General features: G+C 38.1%; 1 protein-coding gene across 1 annotated transcript in view; it reads right to left on the bottom strand.

The window, feature by feature from the left end:
* LOC122797039 (histamine H3 receptor-like) overlaps nucleotides 1-20,721 on the bottom strand; it is a 364,839-nt gene that overhangs the window by 181,142 nt on the left and 162,976 nt on the right. Inside the window, exon 3 of the mRNA XM_044065813.1 lies at nucleotides 10,012-10,178. Coding sequence (XP_043921748.1) covers nucleotides 10,012-10,178 — 167 coding nt within the window. The remainder of the gene's footprint in view (nucleotides 1-10,011; nucleotides 10,179-20,721) is intronic.

Raw genomic sequence — 20,721 nt, 5'->3', positions numbered from 1 at the left:
TGTGGGAACAAAGGAAAGACCACAGAAGTACCTCACAAAGAGGATTACTGGCCTCAAACAGATGCCCTACACTGACTGTCTAAAAAATCTTCAGTTTTACTCCATAGTATATCGCCTACTCCATGGTGATCTCTGCCTAACATATAAAGCTATGTCAAACCCAGAGCTGTTGGACATGCTACACCTAAAGACATCCCAATCCCTCCAAGCCACATGCTCTAGGGACCTAAACCTTGTAACCACTATAAACAGGACATGCTGTAGGGATAGATTCCTGCCCCAGTGACTTCCCATACTCTGGAAAAAGCTACCCATCTATGTCAAGCAAAGTTCCTCATTAGCACTCTTCAAGAAAAATCTTGATGGATGGGAAATAGGAAATACACCCCAGGGATTAGTTCTGTGACTCTGCTCGACAGGGGCACAGGAAAATAACTTTCTTGGGTGGCGTAAGCCAGGGAACCTTGTTGGCTAGGCTTACTTAGGCCCTTCGGCCAATAGCCTAGTACCTACCTATGAACCTATGAACCTATGAAAACGCCATACTGTTTCTAGGTTAATTCTTAGCCTGATAAATTTACAACAATATCAACATAATTTACATTAGAATCATTGCCATTTACTTTTCTTACTATTGAATTATTCAATTATTAATTATTCAATTATTCCTGTTGCAGGCTCCATTGGAACCATTCCTGCCCTGTTTTTGGCTACGCGGTGTTCCATTCTCATTCCAAAAATGACTTTGATCTTCTTCCATTCATTCTGCCGATGGTAATGGAGGATATTCACTATCCTCACTGTCCTGTGCATCATTGTGACTCCCTCCCTCCCTCCCTCCGAGAAAAAAAATGAAACAGAGTGTTTTTTTAAAATCTCTGTGCTTCCGTCGTTGATCTCTTTGTGTTGATTGGACGAGGCCACAAAAGCCCACCCACTCTCATAGTCTCCAATATCCCTAAGCAATTTAGTGGTTTTAAACTCCAAAAGTTCTGTTTTTAATCCACTCAGTTTGCCATTAATTCTTTCAAGTAAATTGTTCAAATTATTAAAATCAAGGGAACTAATGATGTCCCCTGACAAAGTTGTCAGCTCCTGCTTTAGCTTTTTTTATTTCAAGTCATCCCTCTCCAGCAAAATATGTAGCCACTCTATCATGCACTTCTGCAATGCTGCAATCCAGCACTCCATAAATTGTTTGTCTACGGGGTAATTACTATCAAATGGATCACTTGGGCTTTTAATAAAGCTCAATCGTCTTGTTGTAATATTTAAGTCAATACAGCGTGGTATGCCCAAGATATTAATATGGACTCTTGTTTCTCTTAATTACAACTGCTCGAATTTATCACACAAGTCTCTTTTATCTACAGGTACTGAACTGGCAGTCTGTCCCACTAACAGGAAAGGATTGGAAGTATGGTTAGGTCGACCCTTCACACAGCGATCAAATAACTGTCTCAAACTCTGACTCGCATTATGATTTTCATTCCCAGATGCAACAAAGACTGTGAAGCATATAAATAGCATTCAATTGTCCTTTGAGTCCCTGACAGGGACCCTAAATCACCAACTGCACCCACGTCAGAGGTGGAAGTCTCACAAAATACCCCAGGAATATCCATATTAGGATCTGTAGCCATATAGTTCAAAATATATAACAACGTAAAAAAAAGAAAAAAATCTTAACCAACAACTGTTACAGATTCACCAGCTGTAGAGACTATAGAGACCACAAAAGGCACAGGTATAAATCCATTTTATTTTCCTTTAGCACCTCAGTGTATGTACCTTCAAGGAGTATAAAAAACATTGAGAAATACAGCCTTATATACAAAAGAAAAAAAAAACACCCAATATACAATACTTAAATCAAATAATTGATTAATGCAATTAAATCAAACATTTCCAGTTTATTTTACCATTTAGTTCCAAAAGAACCAGTGTTGTATTGTAAAATATACACAGACTCTTTAAATAAAAGTTTTTCTTTAAGTAAAACTTCACTGTCATCCAAAAATGTAACCTGTTCTAAAATACTACCTCGTAGCAATAAAAAATTACTACCACGTTTAACCTTAAAATGTGAAGCAATAATTTTATCCTCCCTCATATTCCTGATATCTCTAATATGTTCCATTAGCTTAACTCTGAAAGTTCGCTTTGTCTCTCCTACATAGAAGAAATTGCATGGGCATTTTAAAATGCAAACCACTCCTTTACTACTACATGAAAAGGCTCCCCTCGGTATAAACCTAATTCTGTTAATGTAGTTAAAAGGAGCTTACAATATGATGACATGCAGAGCAATTCATACAGCTCATAGTTCCTTTTAACCCCATAGTATGATTAATATTTATATCTGGCAAACAAACTTTCCATGAACCAACATATCTTTCAAAATCGTATCTCTCGACCATTATGTCGTTTGAGATTGTGGTAATTCAGGATTTAAAAATAGGTCCATATCTATATATACAAATATATACAGATAGTATATATCTGTATGCATACGTATATATATATATATATATAGAGAGAGAGAGAGAGAGATTAGAAGTAGATATAGTTATAGACACACATGCACATGCACACCTATATCTGTCTGTAATATGTGAACAATTTAGTACTAATTTCCTCTCTAATGTACTTCCATAACATTCTCATCGCTCTACCACTACTCAACTCTCTCAAGTCCTTAATTTTCCCTCCTGCTCATTACTCCCCGACCTACTACATTTATTACTCTATTTTACATCAGAATACTGTGTTATTTCTCACCTCCATATATTATTGGAAATATAATCAATATTTTGAATAACTGTGTATTATGTTCTCAACATAGAGTATCCTTTCTCCTAGCAATATTCTGTAAATGTATTTCAATTTGTTGTGGGGTCTCTTATCCCCTCTATGTAAGTTGCATCCCAATCTATTTTAAAGTATTTTATCTGTTGTGGGGCTTTTCTTCCCTTGGAAATAATTACTTTTTTATGTGTGTTTTCTGACCCTTTCTCCTCAACCTATTGCAATATATTTAAAAATCTGTTTGAAGGATTTTCTCCTCTTGTATATAATTAGTTGTCAACTATTTTTAAAAATGTTTTTGAATCTGTTATGGAGCTTTTCACCTTGGGTCTCCACTGAAAATGGGCAATTGGCAGAGTTGGACATTCATGGTTGTCAAAGAAGAAATAGAATAAATAAAATAAAATAATCTGGGTCAGGGAGACCACAAAAACTCACTCACATATAAGTGTGTGCAATTAGAGCCTTAAAAATGTTGATCACAAAGACTAACAGTAGCACATGGTGTGGTTTAATAGTCCCAGTGTGGATTCAATGATTCTTTGCCTTTTTCTATATTTAATTACATTGTTGGGGATGATGTACTTAACGTGATTTGCCATTAATTTATTTTTAGATGAAAAAGAGTATCAATATCTTATTTTGTTATGTAAAAAATACAATATTGCCTCACTGGTAATCACTAAAATGACTATATGCTTTCAGTGCAATTTAGTTGTATAAGACCATACATGTGAAAGACATCTTTATGGCATTATCCATACATATTTATTTCTAATATATTATGTATTCCATATGTGTCTCAGCAATAATGTACATGTAGGCCAGGAGTGATTCATAGGAGGTTACTAGGCTAATGGCCTTGGGGCCCTTACAAGCCTAGACAAGTGTTTATCCCAAAAAATTAACCTCAGTCACCACTTGTCACCCCTGTCACTGAGGGACACAGGTGGAACCCCTGGCACAGATTTGTGGTTTCCCATCCATTCATCAAGGTTATACTTGAAGAGGGTCAGCAAGGTACTCTGTTTGATGTGTATGGGAAATCTGTTCCAGAGATGGGGGAGCCACTGGGAGACAAACCTGTTTTTCCAACAGGTTTTGTTGATGTTGCATATTAGATTCAGGCCTTTTAAGCGGGTAATGCACGAGGAGTTAGACTTATGGATATGGAGCATCTCTACTAGGGCAGGGTCCAAGACTGTCTTGTAGGCGAGACACAGGTCATCTCTGAGCAACTTGTACAATACCAAGTAGAGTGAAAGTGATTTGAGCCTGTCCTCAAAGGACAGGTGTTGGAGGTCATGGATTCTCTTTGTGAGGTATTTCTGTGGCCTCTGTTGATGAGTGATTCATCATTCCACTGTTATCCATTGTATGATATTAATATAAAAAAAACAGATGCTACCCAAACATAAAGGTAAGTAGCAGTTGGTGTCCATCTGTCTATGGTCTCACCATAGAGGTGGGATGAAAATTGGCCTACTGGCATGAGTCATCAGCATTGGCCTAGTGGCATGAATCATCTGTCTGTGGTCTCACCATAGAGGTGGGATGAGCACTAGCCTACTGGCATGAGTCATCCAGTCTTTCTTGCTGTTGCAAAAGAATATTCGATCTAGGCAGAACAAATCTCAGGAGACCATTTCTCCTGGACAATCTTCTGAGATTCATTTCTGCTAACATTAAGAATTCCTTTGCAGCAGCAAGAAAAACCTAAAGACTCTTGCCAGTAGGCCAATGTTCACCCTACCTCTATGGTTTGGAACACAGATGGACAGTCACGAAATGCTACTTACTTTAAGACTGGCGTAGTTACCATTTTTTTTTTTTTTTATTAGTTTAGCTGCTCACACCTGGACCCTCAGGCTGCAACACTTTCCACCTTCAGGAAGATTCTAACTCTGGGTAACTGTTAAATTGCTTCTAATTGTATAATGCTAGTGTTATGAGCATACTTAGTGGCAATAAACACAATAACATGAAAAGACAATATCAAAATATGTATGTCCGCCCATCATTGAACATAGCTCCATATATAACCTTATGTATTTTCTGCACACTATTATGTAGTACAACTGATCATATGTAAAAAGACATTTGTAATGTTGAAAATATGTACATTACCTTTGTGTAACCAACTTAAATGATGATCATGTGTCATGTGATGTTACATGCCAATCACAATGGCTATTTGTATTATATCTGCGGGAGCATTGGTATTGCATGTAAGGTAATAGCTCTACAGTGGTGCCATTGTTTTGCGCTACCACATTAACAACTGTATAACATATGTGTATGCAGTTACTGCATAGGTAATGTGTTACACAGTGGTTTAATCCATATGTATCTGGTCTGACATCACAAAGGGTGGTCTTGTTTATTTATAACTTGCCAGATGTAGTAGGGATCATGCTACTGTCTACTACAGCAAGTTATACATACTATGTGCAAGAGGTCCACACTGTGCCCTATGTAATCTTACAGCGATTTTACTGTACAGTGGGGAGAGAGATTGTAAATTCACAATGGCAAATTAAGTACAGGAGATGTATTTGGTATCCTACATAATATGCAGTAATTATAGAGCTGAGAGTGATATGTTTATTTATAGTATGCTTTCCACTGTGAAGTATATCTGTCATATTCTGCAGCAAATGTATGAAACAAATATGTGGACCTGCATATATGATTAACATATATAATAGCATGTTATGGAGATTTTTGATGCCAAATATGCTGTTTATGCATTTCAAATCATTGATAAGGATACCCTCCCAGGTGTTTACTTTCAGATGACACTCTCTTATGCCATCTTGACAGACCAAACCCACAATGCATCACTATTTAAAGTACCATATAATATGATATGATGTTTTTCCATGCTCAGGGCATTAGTAGCAGTTTCTGACTTACAGGCAAGTTGCAGGTAGTGTAGTTCTTGTTGGTGAAAGACCTCACACTGAAATTAATACATGATGAGAAAGTAGTAACACAATATTGTAAGTGGGAAATCATTCCTCTAAAGAGGGATGCTGTTGCTTGTTAGCCACAGTGATTGACAGTTTTATGTAAATCATTACCCAATACCTACTGAAAAAATAATTTTGTGTGTGCGAACTTAGACCAAAGATGAGTAAATTTTGAATGTACAAAATAAGCATCACATTATAATGTTCCTCTGTTGCAAACTTCCTTGCACCTTCAGCATGAGGAATGCAATGACAAATTAAATGAACTGTAATTGATGAATGCTTTTATGCATGTCATCAAAATACTTTAAGCTGTGCACATGCTGGCAGAAGATGTGCATATTTTGATACGAGTCATTTCTACAGTGTACATATTAAGGCACACTCTGACCTGATTGTAGTAATGCTGGTGCTCTTTGTCATTGCCCTACTGCATTTGACAAGTCACAGAGAGATGTGACACTGCTCCACATGTGTATTTTTATTCAGATCAGTTGTTATATAGTGAGGTGAGTCAAGCTTGTATCTGGCATTTGCATTTGTTGGTGGTTTGATATAACACACCATAACAGGACAGGATTGTAAAAGTTGTAGGGCATACCTTTATGCACCTGACTGAGTAACATATGCAAATTGCTAGTCAGAAGGTATGTGTCCTAAAAATGGGGTTCTTGGATCTTATTTTGAACATGTAGTAACATCTGTGCTTCTGGTAATGTTCAGTAACCTGCATTACTGGACCTACCCACTTCATTAAATTTTTGAATGTGCACCAAGTTCTTTCATCTGGAGGAGTATGAGACATCCCCCCATGTGACTATATGACATGAGACTTATACTTTGGTTCATTGGTTCATATGTGTCTTGTATACAGATATGAGGCCAGATGATGTGACAGTCCTCTGTAAATGGAGGACAATAGAGATATGTCTGCCTCTGCCAGAAAAGTTACAGCCTGAGGAAAAGGAAGCAGCTGGAGATGATGACCGGCCTGGACCATCACACACTGTGGTTCTAGCAGATCAGTGCTGTCAAAGTCCACCAACAACTTTTGCCATGAGGGACTAGATGAAGATAGTCATTTTGGATGTGTCTTATACCCAGATGGAGATAATGATGGGGAACTTTATTTAGGACATGACATAGGCTACGTGTGACTTCTTCCTGGAGATCGAAACAGAGCTCATCTGTGAGCTTTAACCCAACCAGGGGTGTGCCTTGGAAGTACAAATATAGTATTTATGTTTCTCCCAAGTAATGTAGGATAGCCTGCATATAGTTGCCACATAGTTTCAATTTGTTGTTGTCAAGGTACATATTTGTACATATTGCTCCATGTGGCAGTTGTGATTTCCCTGTCAGTGCCACAGATTATTCCTCAATAATATATTTGTGATGGCACAAGTTTCTGTACACATCAGATGCCTATTAAATCCTGTGACATGGCAGCTCTTTGTCCAGTGCAGGATGTTTAACAGTGTCATTCATATTCAACAGTAGTTTGCTGAAGCATATGTTGTCCTTTGGAGTCATCTCATTTGACATTACCTATTGCAGATACATATGTTGTATTCATCTATACTGGATGTGCACTGTATATCGACAGTGGTTTCTAGTGACACCTACAGGAGTGCAGTAATGCCATGCATGTATGCATTTCTCTACAATCTGTGCCAAGGTGCACTCATGCCCAACATTCTTTTCACATCAACAGTGCACATGTACCTGATAGTAGCAATGCTGTTAGGGTGTGGCATGAGGCTGCTTTTCCACACTGTTTTGCATGCCCTGAACACATGTATTTCACTTTCATGTAGTATTGTAATAACAGCATATGCACCTGAGTTAATGACAATGCTTCACATACAAGTTTTCTACCCTTTCCTGCAGTGAGCCTCTATGCTAGTTTTCATGATGGCATTACTGTGGTAGTTATACTAATATGGTCTACAGTGATACATGCACTATGTATGTGAAACTTTTCTTTACAACTAACTTTGCAAGTATGCACCTGACTCCTGTGTATTGCATCACAGCAGTGTGTTATGCTTCCCCAAGGTCTACATTGTCCAGAGCTATGGCATTCTGACATGTTGCATAGTCATGTTATAGGTGTGTATTCTCTTCACATGACTGGATTTTTATGCAGTTCCATTGACCACTTTTGGGTTGCTGTGCTACAAAATGTATCTTCACTGTTGCACACATCCTCATGTTTCTAAACTCGTACAGTTCTACTCATGAAGATGTTGTGTACATCGTGCATGTTTCTTTGAGTGAAATGTGCACTTGGTTACATTTCTCCTCAGACTACAGTGTCACTTTGCAGCATGACAAATATGTATCAGACACTCATAACCTTGCTTGTATGTTTATTGTCTGTGTGCCACCTCCTAACGCTTCTCTATTTTACCACCCTGTTATGTGGTGTCATTTATGTTATGTGTTTTGTGTTATTCCCAAACCTTTACTACTCTCCCATTTTCCAACTAACTAATCCTTCTTTTCTTAACAAGAACAAAAAAGAAAAGAAAAAAGAAAAAGAAAAAACATACCCATGTCCTTCTACCCATCCCTCTAATTTTCTTTTCCCTCCTTCAGTCATGCATGCCTCCTCCTTACCCTAACCCAACTTCTACAGTCCTATTTCCTCCACTCATTTGGCTGTAAACATTGTGTGTGCTCCCTTCATATGTCCCATTCAACACTTCTTTTTTAAATATACTATTAACGAGATGCTGACAATGTGGAATTGTATGCCACATTTCAATGTTATCTGCTACCCGACAGAATCTATTTTTTGTATAGCTCTTCTCTCTCTCTCTCTCTCTCTCTTTCAGATAGTGCACATAACTATATATTTGCATATTTACATCCTTGCATGCTAAAGGCTCATAATTCTCGAGACATGCAACTTCCTGCATTATCTCTATTATATAGATTACATCTGTAACATATCTGTCATATTTCCTACATATGTTTTTTCCCATAGTGACTTAATATTTCTTTGGTATGCTACTTTTAGCATCATGCATATTCTCTGTTTCATGTTTATTTTTGTGTTGAACTTTTAGCGCTTCTGTATTTTATGGTTCTGCTCAATGAAAACTGCTTGCCTATATGCTTATTTTGCACTGCATGTTATTCATACATTTGCTTGGGAAAGTTCTTGCTCCACACTCAATGTATTTCTCAGTGCTGTGCCAGTCTTTTGGAATATGGCCTTTTATGACAGTTCAGACAACATGTAAATACACTTTTATCACAGTACATACCAAAAGGGGAATGTGAAATACACCCCTGATGGAATTAGAAAAAAAGTTTTTCAGAAATATGCATACTGCTGAAAACATAATGTAACACCCCTAAAATGGATTAATAATTGCATTTTAATTAACTTAAGCTGTTTTACTGATGTCAGGAAGTATTAACATGTGGGTAATTTTCTTTGACTTCCTCTGTAAGTAAGAAACAGATAACGACAGTATAAAGTGTTGAAACTCTTAAGATCTTAACTGAAATAGGAGCTGTTTCTATAAACTGACGTCATCTTAATTCTCAGATTATTGACCTTCTGTTGTCTGATGTAATTATTGGTGCAGTGCAGCATATGTCATCGACATTTAACTGAGTATGATACTGACAGCAGGTATAACGTGGATAAAATTTCATTAAAAAGTAGTACTTGAGGACATAATCTGATCCCAAGTATAATATATCACCTACTCAGAGGCGATCTCTGCCTAACACACAAAGCTATTTCAAACCCAAAGCTTTTGGACATGCTCCACTTAAAGAAATCCCAATCCCTCCGAGCTACATGCTCTAGGGACCTAAACCTTGTCACCACAATAAACAGAACATGCTGGAGGGATAGATTCCTGTCCCAGAGACTTCCAATACTCTGGAACAAACTACCTATCTATATCAAACAAAGCTCCTCATTAGCACTCTTCAAGAAAAATCTTGATGATTGGATGGGAGACAGGAAATTCACCCCGGGGATCACTTCTGTGGTTCTGCTCGACAGTGGCACAGGAAAATAATTTTCTTGGGTGGCGAAAGCCAGGGTACCTTTTGGCTAGGCTTATATAGGGCCTAGGGCCAATAGCCTAGTACCTATCTATGAACCTGTGAACCTATATACATTGGCAAAATTATTGAAGATGTATTGTTGTGCATTTTCTCAAAATGTGTGGTAATACCAAACAAATTTACATGTAATACTTACTGGTTTAGTGACAGAGAGATGTCGGTCATAACTGATAATCACAATGGTGAAAACTGAAGCTGCACACGTAGTGTAGTCCATTACCATCCAGAATTTGCAAAGTTCTTTTCCAAACATCCAAGTTCCACATAGCCCATATGGTATAAAAAACGGAATGGAGACTACACCTTCAAATAAATAACAATTACTTACTAAATGTTTTCATTACTACAAATAAGAATATATAGCTGAACAGTCTATCTTATCTTTAAAAGGCAAAGAAGAATAAATCATGTATTTTCCAATTAATTTTTTCTGAGCGTGTTTTTTGAGATAGGAGCACAACAACATGAAATACACAAAGATAGTCACATATAGCTCTGTGTAGCTTACCTCTTGGGCTGAGTGAAAGAATTAACTATTCACGTCAATGCATCCTCCAAAATGTTTAATTTATTTATTGTTATTTATTTATTTATTGACAATTGACTACCAGAAAAGTCCAACTGGGTAGGAGCCCATTGTCAGCTGAGTTCTGGGGAGAAAAGCTCCAAAGTGTTACAAACATTTTAAGAAATAATACAAAAAAAAAAAATACAGTTTAAATAATTATGCTAAATTAAACATAATACGAAAGCACTGGTTAAGAAAAGATACAAGTTATGTGAGAATGATTTAATAATTAGAGCAATGTTAGCCAGTTTATAGTATAATACAAAAAGGAATTGCAAATCAAAGTGAGAGAAAAGCAGCCTTAGGGTATATTTAGAGAGAAAGCCAGGGGAGAGAAACTGATAGAAATAAGGAAGTGAGTGAAGAAGGGGGAGTAAGAAGATGTAAGGTATGACTAGGTATTTATCCACATTTAGAGATATAGTTTATCCCAGTTTTGAGAAAGAACAGAGACCGCTTTTGGTCATAAAGCCTTTCAGAATGGCCTTGAAGGATGGGAAGGAGGGTATTGACGTCATATATAGAGATGGGTCTATACAATTATATTTATCTGTTGGTTCAGTGAATGGCATTTCATTGGAAATGATGTTTATCAAATTCCCATCATGTGGGGGGGGCACAGCCCCCCCCCCCGCTAATTATTTATACCAACTGCGAGATTGCACTACAATGGGGAAAAGGCAAATTTCCCGATCCTCACTGTACCATGATCTCAATATGAACAGTTCAACGAATGGCATGTTTGATGTGAATGAACTGAGAATGCTGTTCTCTGAACTGATTTTTCATTGAACTGATAGGGACCCATAGAGAAACGGTGATCCAGGCCTTAGCAACATGGTGCACGTACAGACAATGCCTTTTTGGCACCAGATAATAATATTGAGTCACCTGTAAGAATTTTGCTGTTCTTCTATAGGGAAAGTTAGCACCCACTTGATCTGTGCCATTCATTGATATAATAAACTGATGCAGAAAGTTATAAAGGGGGGGGGGCAGACCACCTTACAACTGATATCACCAATAATATTTTTCTTTAACATAAAATGATGTAACATAATTTCCTTAACTCTTTATTGATGCCATAAGTTCACAACAAATTACTTTTTCCAACAGTTATATCGCTGTTCACAGACTGTGCCTGTTATTTGAGGGAAGAGAAAAAAGACATCTTCCAGAGATCCAACTTTATGCTAAATAAAACAAAATAATAACAGTCATCAAACCAGGAGACAATTTTTCTATTATGAGTACAAATAAATCAGGGGCGGGCAGATATGTGCATGTTACCCCTATCCGTAAGAGACAAGGGTGCCGATCAAGTGTTAAAACTGTAGTTTCGTATCCACTCATCCAGAGTATGCTTGAATAGAGTAAGAGACATACCTTGCTTTACATGGAAAGGAAGATGATTCCAGAGAAGTGTTATCCTCTATGAGATGTCGGGTCTATAGTACATCGTCAAACTTCAAAAAGTTCGAACGATGTAATATTGAACCATAATATATGAAACACTAAAATAGCGAACACAAAGAGCAGTGATTGTTTTCTCAGGGAAAAAAACCATCTCTGTTCCCTAACAAAAAAAAAAAAAGAACCTGCAACCTGAAACTTAACCTAAAGTGGGGGGCTGTGGCTCCCCCACCCCCCCCTACTTAAATATACCAACTCCAAGATCACAACACAGTGGAGGAAATAGCAAAGCCCCGAAAACGGCCCACCAATTTTTTTCCCTGGGAAAAAATCGATGTGCTGTGACTTTGCTATTTTCAGGTTTCAGACTTTCAGGTTCAGTATTACATCGTTCAAACTTGTTGCAGTTGGATGATGTAATATAGACCCAAGATGTCTATCTTTGTAGAATATTCTATTCAAGTTGCAGATGAGCCTAAGATCTCTTGAGTTGTTTTCTATGACAATGTTAAACTTGTAGATGTGTAGTAGAGCTGAAGGGAAGAGGTCAGCAGATGCTGTATAAGAAATGCAGAGATCGTCCTTTAGTAGCTTGTAAAATACAACAAAGAGATACAGGACATTGACATGGTCAGTGTGTAGCTTTTGTGATTTATGCCCTTGATTTTCTTAATAAGAAAGTGTTGCAGTTATTACAGTCTTGTCAGATGTTTGGACAGATACATACCAGTGGGGACATTATACTTAATGACTGGCTTAGTGAGTACAGAATAAAGTAGAATGATCACCTTTCTGGACCAGAATGTGAAGTCCTTACTAATAATATGTGCAATAAAAGACAGCTTCTCTACAACAGTGGATATGTGGGGATTGACTGACAGCTAATTGTTGACATGGGTTCACAGGTCCCTCACTATTGGGTCAATTTCAAGGGGTGTTTTGTTAATGTAATAGTTGTAGGGAATGTCACACTTTCCATAAGATATTTTTTTGCATTACATTTTAGGCCGTTGCTTTGACACTAGCTATTTTTTTGCAAGGATGACCTTCCTGGTGGAAGCTGTTTTCTGACAAATTTTTTATGGGACCAAGTTTATAGTCATCTGCAGACGTAGTCAGCCATAAGCCTTTAGCTATAGTTTGACCAACAGAGTGGCCCAAGACTGAAACCTGAGGTACACCATTAGTCACAGGTCTTTTGGAGTAGGGAGATACATCCACACTAATTTTGTATTTGAAAGTTAGATTGTTATCTAATGAGTTGCATGAGGATTTACATTTAGATGGATACGTTTATTATCCAAGGAGCTGCATGAGGATTTACATTTAGCTGGATGAGCTTATTATCCAAGGAGCTGCATGGGGAGTTACATTTAGCTGGATGAGTTTATTACCCAAGGAAATGCATGGGGAGTTAATTTTAGCTGGATGAGTTTATTACCCAAGGAGATGCATGGGAAGTTACATTTAGCTGGATGAGTTTATTACCCAAGGAGATGCATGGGGAGTTACTTTTAGCTGGATGAGTTTATTATCCAAGGAGCTGCATGGGGAGTTACATTTAGCTGGATGAGTTTATCAACTGTGTTTGAGTGGGAGACTTCAGTGAATGGCTTTATGAGGTCTATATATACAGTGTGTACAGAGTTTCTCTCATCCAATGCTTTGGTAACCTTTCCAAGGAAGTCAGCCACATTAAGTAGGTAGGATCTGCCATTTACAAAACTGATCTGGCTTTAGTCAAGAGTTTGTAGACTGCTTGTGTCCTTATTTGTTAATTCTATAATGACCCCTTCCATAGCCTTACACATGAGGCTGGTCAGTCTAATAGGTCTTTACTTGCCTGGGTCAATTGATGCCCCACCTTTGTGCACATGGATGACTGTTTCAGTCCATCACTTGTCCAGTACAAACCCTGATTGAAGGCTGATATTGATAGGCCTGTATAAGGGGTTTGACAGGTTAGTTCAGGCTGAATGGTAGGCATCTTGGTATGTCAGGCCCCATAGAAGCAGTATTGTTGGCCTCATATAGTGCTTTGAGAACTTGTTCCTGGGAGATTTGAGGAGGATATGAAAGGTGATATGTGATTTGGATGTGTCTGTGTGTGTGTGTTGGGGGGAGGTTAGTCCTAAATTTTTCTATTGGAGATTGGTTATGTCCCCAGATTTAGAGTATGTGATATCATTTACTATTAACTCTTCACAGTTTTGAGCATTATTTCAGAGGTTTTTAACATATTTAAAGAAGCCTTTGTGATTATCTTTTGCATATGTGACTATTTTTACCTCATTAACAGCTTTGGTAGATTTGATCAAGGACTGGATTGGCGAGAGTGATTTTGGCATTTAAAGTGGTACATTTATTTTTATGTTTGTGATCTTTTTCCTTTTGTTGTAGAGCCTGATTACATTTGGGTTACATCAAAGGAGGTTATTTCTTAATTTGGTGTTGCATTTATTTCAGAAGAGCACAGATGCTTCTATGGAACTATTTTCATGTGTATAGAATTTGGCAGTGAAGGACTCATTCTTGAAGAGGTCGTCAGGATGGAAGAGAATGTTGAACTTTGCTAAGCCATCACTCAGTTTTAGAAGATTAACTTTAGCATAATACTGAGTTACTGGAGGATGTATCCAGCTTCATTCATATAGCAAATATGACTTATGTATAGTCTGATTTAACTAAGGAGGGAGTAAAAACCAGTAGGGAGCTGATCCAGTCAGTCTGTATTTATGAAGTCCAGAAATCTGTAGGCGTACATGTTTGTGGAAATATAGGTTTTCCAGATGATGGAGTGGCAGCTGAAATCCCTAAGAGAATGGTGATTCACTGAATGTTTAGGACTGCCAGACTTGTTAGGTTGGAGGAATGGCCCAAGGGTGACATAGAGCGGATGCTATACTTAGCTATTATATATGTGTTTGTTGAAAGTAAATTGGTCAAGGAAGAGTAAACAAGACAAACCAGGAATTGGCTCAAAATCCAGAAGAAACTCCACCAGCAATGGCAAAACTAGTAGTTTTCTCCAATTGTATTCCACAAAGTTACAAGAGTTAGCACTTTCGTCTTACTAGAAGACTTCATCAGAATAAGAACACTCTGTTTTCCACGGAATTTATACTAAACATTATACAGACATAAAACATCATTTCCTGCTTTTGAAAATTACATAATTTTGTGCTCTTAAAAATGGCATCATTTTGTGCTCTTAAAAGTTACATCATTTTCCTCCTTATACAAAAGTAATCTTATTAAAATTGATGCAAACTTTCCAACAAGGTAGTATAAATTAAAGCACATGTTTTAAAATGTATACTATAGGAACGGCATGTAAACACACTTTGTACTTGTTTATAAAATAATTTCAAACATTTGCTTGTACACATTTTCATCATAATTTAGCAGCTCTATTTTTAATACAGGACCTAGTGAAAGCTGCCTATTTAGCCCTGGGGGTGTCCTTGTGTTTAACCTCAGTTGCCGTAACAATTCACTTACTCAGGTAGGGTATCCCATGGTCCAACCCTTGGGCTTGATTCAACCTGTTCTAACACCAAAATAAAACTCCTCCACCAAGACATCCTTTCAAATGCTTCTAAAAATACATTGGTTTCCATGCAGTGGGAAATGTCGTAATGATGTTCATTGACCCTAGTTTTTAATAGCCTCTCCATTTTCCACACATAGTAGACTGAATACACTTGACAGAATGCTAAGTACACCACCTCTTTAGATGTACAATTAAAATAGTTCTTAGCTATTAGGAGGAGTCTGTATAGTACTTATCTGGATTTCTTCTCTGTGGGCCATATATTTGCATTGGTTGTACATCCCACACTTGTAGGTCCCCACTTTCCCAGGTGAGTTCCTGTCATTCTACTTCTTAGAAGTCCCTTCAAGTAAGTTTTTAATGTAGGACCCTCTCTTGTAGCCAAAAAGTGGGGGCCTGGAGAAAACATCAGGTCTGTTAGACATTGTGGGGAAAATATGCCAGTATTTCTGTATAATTATTTTAATTTCCTTGGTGTCAGAACCATACTTAATGGTCAAGGACCTTGTGTAATCCTCTTTTGATCCACTTGGGAAAATACCCCCACCACCAAATGGCTGCAGGTCCTGTATAATGTGACTGTCATTGCCCTCTGTATTAGGCCTATCGACTAAATCAGAGGAACCAAGCAATGGAATATATTTGGTAACCCAATTCCTTTTAATTTCCTCTCACATTATAAACCATGGGATCTGGATAGCCCCACTCCATAAACATCTGGGCCACAAAATTATGTTCCTGTTGTAAGTCTTCTACATTAGATGTCATATGGGTGATGTGCACCATTTTGCCTTTAATAATACTTCTCTTCTGATGGAAGGGAAGATTACTTGTATAATGTAGATAGGAATTAATAATAATCCAGTAAACATTGGATTTAAATTTGTGGTTAACCAAATCCTTCGTTAATTTCCCATCCAAGAAATTTGTTTCCCCTGTCCCAACATTGTAAGTGAATCTCCAAAATTCAGTGGTTTGGTTTATATAGGTAATAAAATCATCCAATTCATCCCTTGTACCTCTCTAAAGAACAAAATCATCATTCAAAAAGTGTAAGTACACTAACATTTTAGAGTAATAAGTTGAACTGAATGCATAATTCTGCTTCCAGTTCAGTAAAACCAAGTTTGCAAACAAGGAAGCAGACGTCACTCCCATGGCAATGCCACTAATCGGTTTATACTACTCGCCTTTATAGAAAACAAAATTATTGTCTAACACTAGTTCTAACATTTCCATAACTAACCACAACTCAGTGTTAGATAAATACTTGTTTCTAGTAATGACTTCAGGCACCCATTCAAGACCAGTTGAATGAGGGATCACTGAAAACAAATCTTGGATATTAATTGTAACAAACACACCAGGGTCATAAAATTGATCTGAGATTTTAGCCAAAATATCCCATGAATCCACCAAAAGATGATGGGTTAAAGGTAGTATAACTTTTAGTTTCCTATCTACATTTACCACTATAGGGTTATGTTTTGAGCCTGAAACTGCTACAATAGGTCTGAGGGGTGGATCATTAAAACTTTTGTGGACACTGGGTATCCCAAAGATGAGGGTATAAATGGCTTAGGGTTGCTTAAAAACTCAAAATGATTCTTGTCAATAGTCTGCTGCAACAAGTTGTCTTCCAAGACCAAGTCAAATTTCCTGTAGGCTACATTTATTTTATTTTTGGATACTTGCATGTATCTGGAGTTACTATTAACCAATTCCAACATTTTTACCTGGATACACCTAGGAATTTATTATGACTACCCCTCCACCCTTGTCAGGCTTCATAATTCAAACTTCCTTGTTAGCCTTAAGCTCATTAAGAACTATCCTCTCATATTGCTGGAGGTTAAATGAAGTTCTTTTCCTCTTGTTTAAGTATGCCCTGATGTCATGCTCAACTAATTCTCAAAATTTGCTAATAATGGATGTAGGGGAGGGTTGCACATACTCTTCTTCTTAAACATAATGGCCTCATTCCCCTTTTGATCCTTAAACATATTAGAAAGATTCACTTTCCTCAGAAACAGTCTAAGGTCTATTAAAACCTCACTTATATCAGTCTTATAAGTGGGGAGAAAGGTAAATCCCTTCGATAGTAGTGTAACTACTCATGGCTTTTTTTTCTTTTGTTATATACCATATTAAGGTTAGGATTCTGTCAGTGTGGTTTGTTTTTAGAGTTTGTTTTTGGCTTACTTCCTGTAGGTACAGCTGTCTTTATACAACCATTTACATGGTTGTACAGGGTCTCTGTTAACAATGCTGCATAGGTTGCTGTGAATTGCAGAGTTGAGAAGAGCACTGAATTTTGTCAAAGTCTCTCTTAACAGGATGTGCTTTGCTTTGGAATAGTTGCTAACTATTACACAGGAGGCAGCTTTGTGGTCCAACCTCACCAGTGAAGATGTGACATGGGGGGAAATGAGTACCAGGTCCAGTATGTTGGAACCACTGAATATCTGGCCAAAGCTATTTGTCTTAATAAAGTCCAGGGACACTTGTGCCTGTGAGTATGAGGCGGTGTACGTTTCTCAGTTTATAGAGGGGTAGTTAAAGTCTCCCATGAACAGGGTATCATGTTTAAGGGTGAGTGCCTTCGGTAGGTCTATGTATGAGTTATGGGATTCTAGGGACATCAGGGTGACCTATAACTTACTAGGACATGGCATGGGACTGTGTGTGGATTTGCATGTGTATAAATTCCAGGACATTGCCCTGTTTAACCAACATAGAGTTATGCTTTTTGCTAATATAGATTGAGAGTCCTCCACCTTTTGTCCCTGTCTGTGTTGCTGATTGTCTAAATGTGTGGAAGGCACAGGCCTTGCAGTGCTGGGGTACTTTCTGCAGATTCAAACCACATCTCAGTAATGGCACAGATGTCTGTATTCTACAGAGTGAGGAGAGCTTGTAGGGTGTGGAGTTTCTTGTTAAGGATTCTTGCATTGAGCAGTAGCAACTTTAGGTTTCTTTTGGTTTATTTGCTATGTCAGTAGGTTTGTCAATCTGTCTTTTTCTAAAAAAAGGCTCTAAAGAGATGGATGAAGATTTTAGCCAATACTCAAAGCCTGGAGGGGACATTGTTTGCAAAGTAATGTGGTTTGCTAACCATGTTCTCTCATCCTGGCAAATATTGAATCACCCTAGAATGACACGAGAAACTAAGCCACTTATGGAAGTCAATAATCTTTTGTTCATACTGGCATCAACTTTCGTGAAGATAAAATGCTCCTCAGTGCAAGGTGCATATCTGCCTGAGGCACGTATTCAGAGAGATCAACAATGTTTCTCTTCATATGATCCGGTGTAGTATGTATCAGGTCATTACCAACCACATGTACTACTATAGAATCATACTGCTACCTGTTGTGTAGTGACTTTGAGTGCATGTGTATCTTGGTGGATCCTGGTTTCAGATAAGCAACTAGCCATTATCTTCTCCTTGTTCAAGCTAGTGAGTGAGGCATCTGTGTGTCATAAAATGGAATCCTGTGTGACAAGAGTCCTGGGTAATATATTGACTTGATTTATGGGCTTTGCTCTTGGGACTCCATTGTGTGTAGACATATATGTGGTGTTTAATGTTGCATTTGGTGAGTGCTTCAGAAATTGCTGATGATAGGCAATGTTGTTTATAGGCTTAGGTGCTCTTAGAGGTTTGGAAAGATTGCTTTTTAGTGTCTCACCATAGGTAATTCTATGTGTATGGTGGACACTCTGTTTGGTGAATGTGGTGTGTATGTTCTTGACAACTTTCTTTGTATGTGAGATTTGTGCCTCCAGTGAAATTGTGTATGTGCATCTGTCTTATACGGTGTTTGTTTCTTTAAGGATTACATGTTTGTCTGTGAACATGAGACAAATGCCACATTGGGTCAGGATGCCCATATCTACCAACATGGCTATGGAGACATTTGGAAATTACATATCCATGTTGTCCAGACCTGTATTTGGGTAAGCTACTGCAGGTTGTGGACTGGGTTATACAGATGGCCCCTTGGATGGCCAGTGTGGTTTGTCAATAGACTAAGTTAGATAGAGGTTCATAGGTTCATAGGTGTTTACTAGGCTAACAACTGCAAGGGTCGTTTTAAGCTTAGCCATCCATTCCAAATGTCTGACAAGTTCTGATACCCTTCATAAGTTTAAGCAGGGGCTTGGGAGATGAACCATTTACAGATTCCCTGCAACCATTAGAGACATAAGTACCAAGTCAGGGATGAATTTCCTGTTTCATGTCCAATTATCCAAGTTGCACTTGAATTGGGATAGGGAGGAACTGCTTCACATGGATGGAGACCCTGTTCCATAGACAGTGTAGTCTTTGGGATGCATGCCTGTCTCTCCAGCAGGTCCTATTTATATCACTGGCAAGGTGTAAGTCTTTAGAATAGTAATTCTGGTGCTGTTTGTTTTGTGTATATTCAGAAGTTCCATCAGTGTGGGTGGGGTCTAATGCCCTGTATGCCAGGCATAGATCTCCCCTTAAAAGCCTGCAGGAGACATAATACAGGGTATAGGGCCTTCAGGCAGTCTGCATAGGACATTTTACTTATGCCCTGTATTCTTTTAGTGAGGAACCTCTGTGGATGTTTCAGCTGTTGGATATGCCTAATTAGGTGCATACTAAAGGGGCCATTGTACTCAATGATAGGTCTGATGAATGATGAAAACAGTGGAACAATGACTTCCTTTGACTTAGATGCCATACCTTTGTTTCTAAGTTGCGCTACATAGGATGATTTCCCCAGTACTGTAGACACATAATGATCAAAGGCTAGATTAACTCTAGATTACAATCTACGTGTGTCCTTAAGTCCCTGACTACTGGGTCAAGTCTAAGGGGCGTGTTGTTAATATGATAGTTATCAGGGATGGATGACTTCCCAAAGGATACTATTATGCATTTCTTGGCATTAGTCTATGTCTGTGGCACCAGTTGTTTGCCTCTGTCAGCCCCTGCTGGAGAACATTTGTGTCAGTGTGGGATTCAGTGACAGCTCCTAATTTACAATCATCTGCAAATTTACTCAGTCAGAGACCACTGACATTGGCCTTGACTTTTTAGAAGTAAATGCCAAAAAGGAGCAGTTGAAGGACTGATCCTTAAGGGACTGCACTTGTGACTGGTGTCTTTGTAGAGATGGAGTCACCAAGTCTAACTTCCTGGGTCTTGTCTGTGAGCCAGTTGGTTATCCACTGGGTTCCATAAAAGTTTGCACCTAACCTATTGAGTTTGTCAAAAATGCCTAAGTGGGGAATTGTGTCAAATGCCTTGGCCAGTTAAGGTAGGCAGCGTGAACAAT

Source organism: Protopterus annectens, chromosome 3.part0 (assembly GCF_019279795.1).
Source record: "Protopterus annectens isolate FY-2018-M chromosome 3.part0, PAN1.0, whole genome shotgun sequence".
Lineage (NCBI taxonomy): Eukaryota > Metazoa > Chordata > Ceratodontiformes > Protopteridae > Protopterus > Protopterus annectens.
The sequence above is the reverse complement of the archived record's forward strand: the minus strand, read 5'-3'. Positions and strand labels throughout refer to the sequence as shown.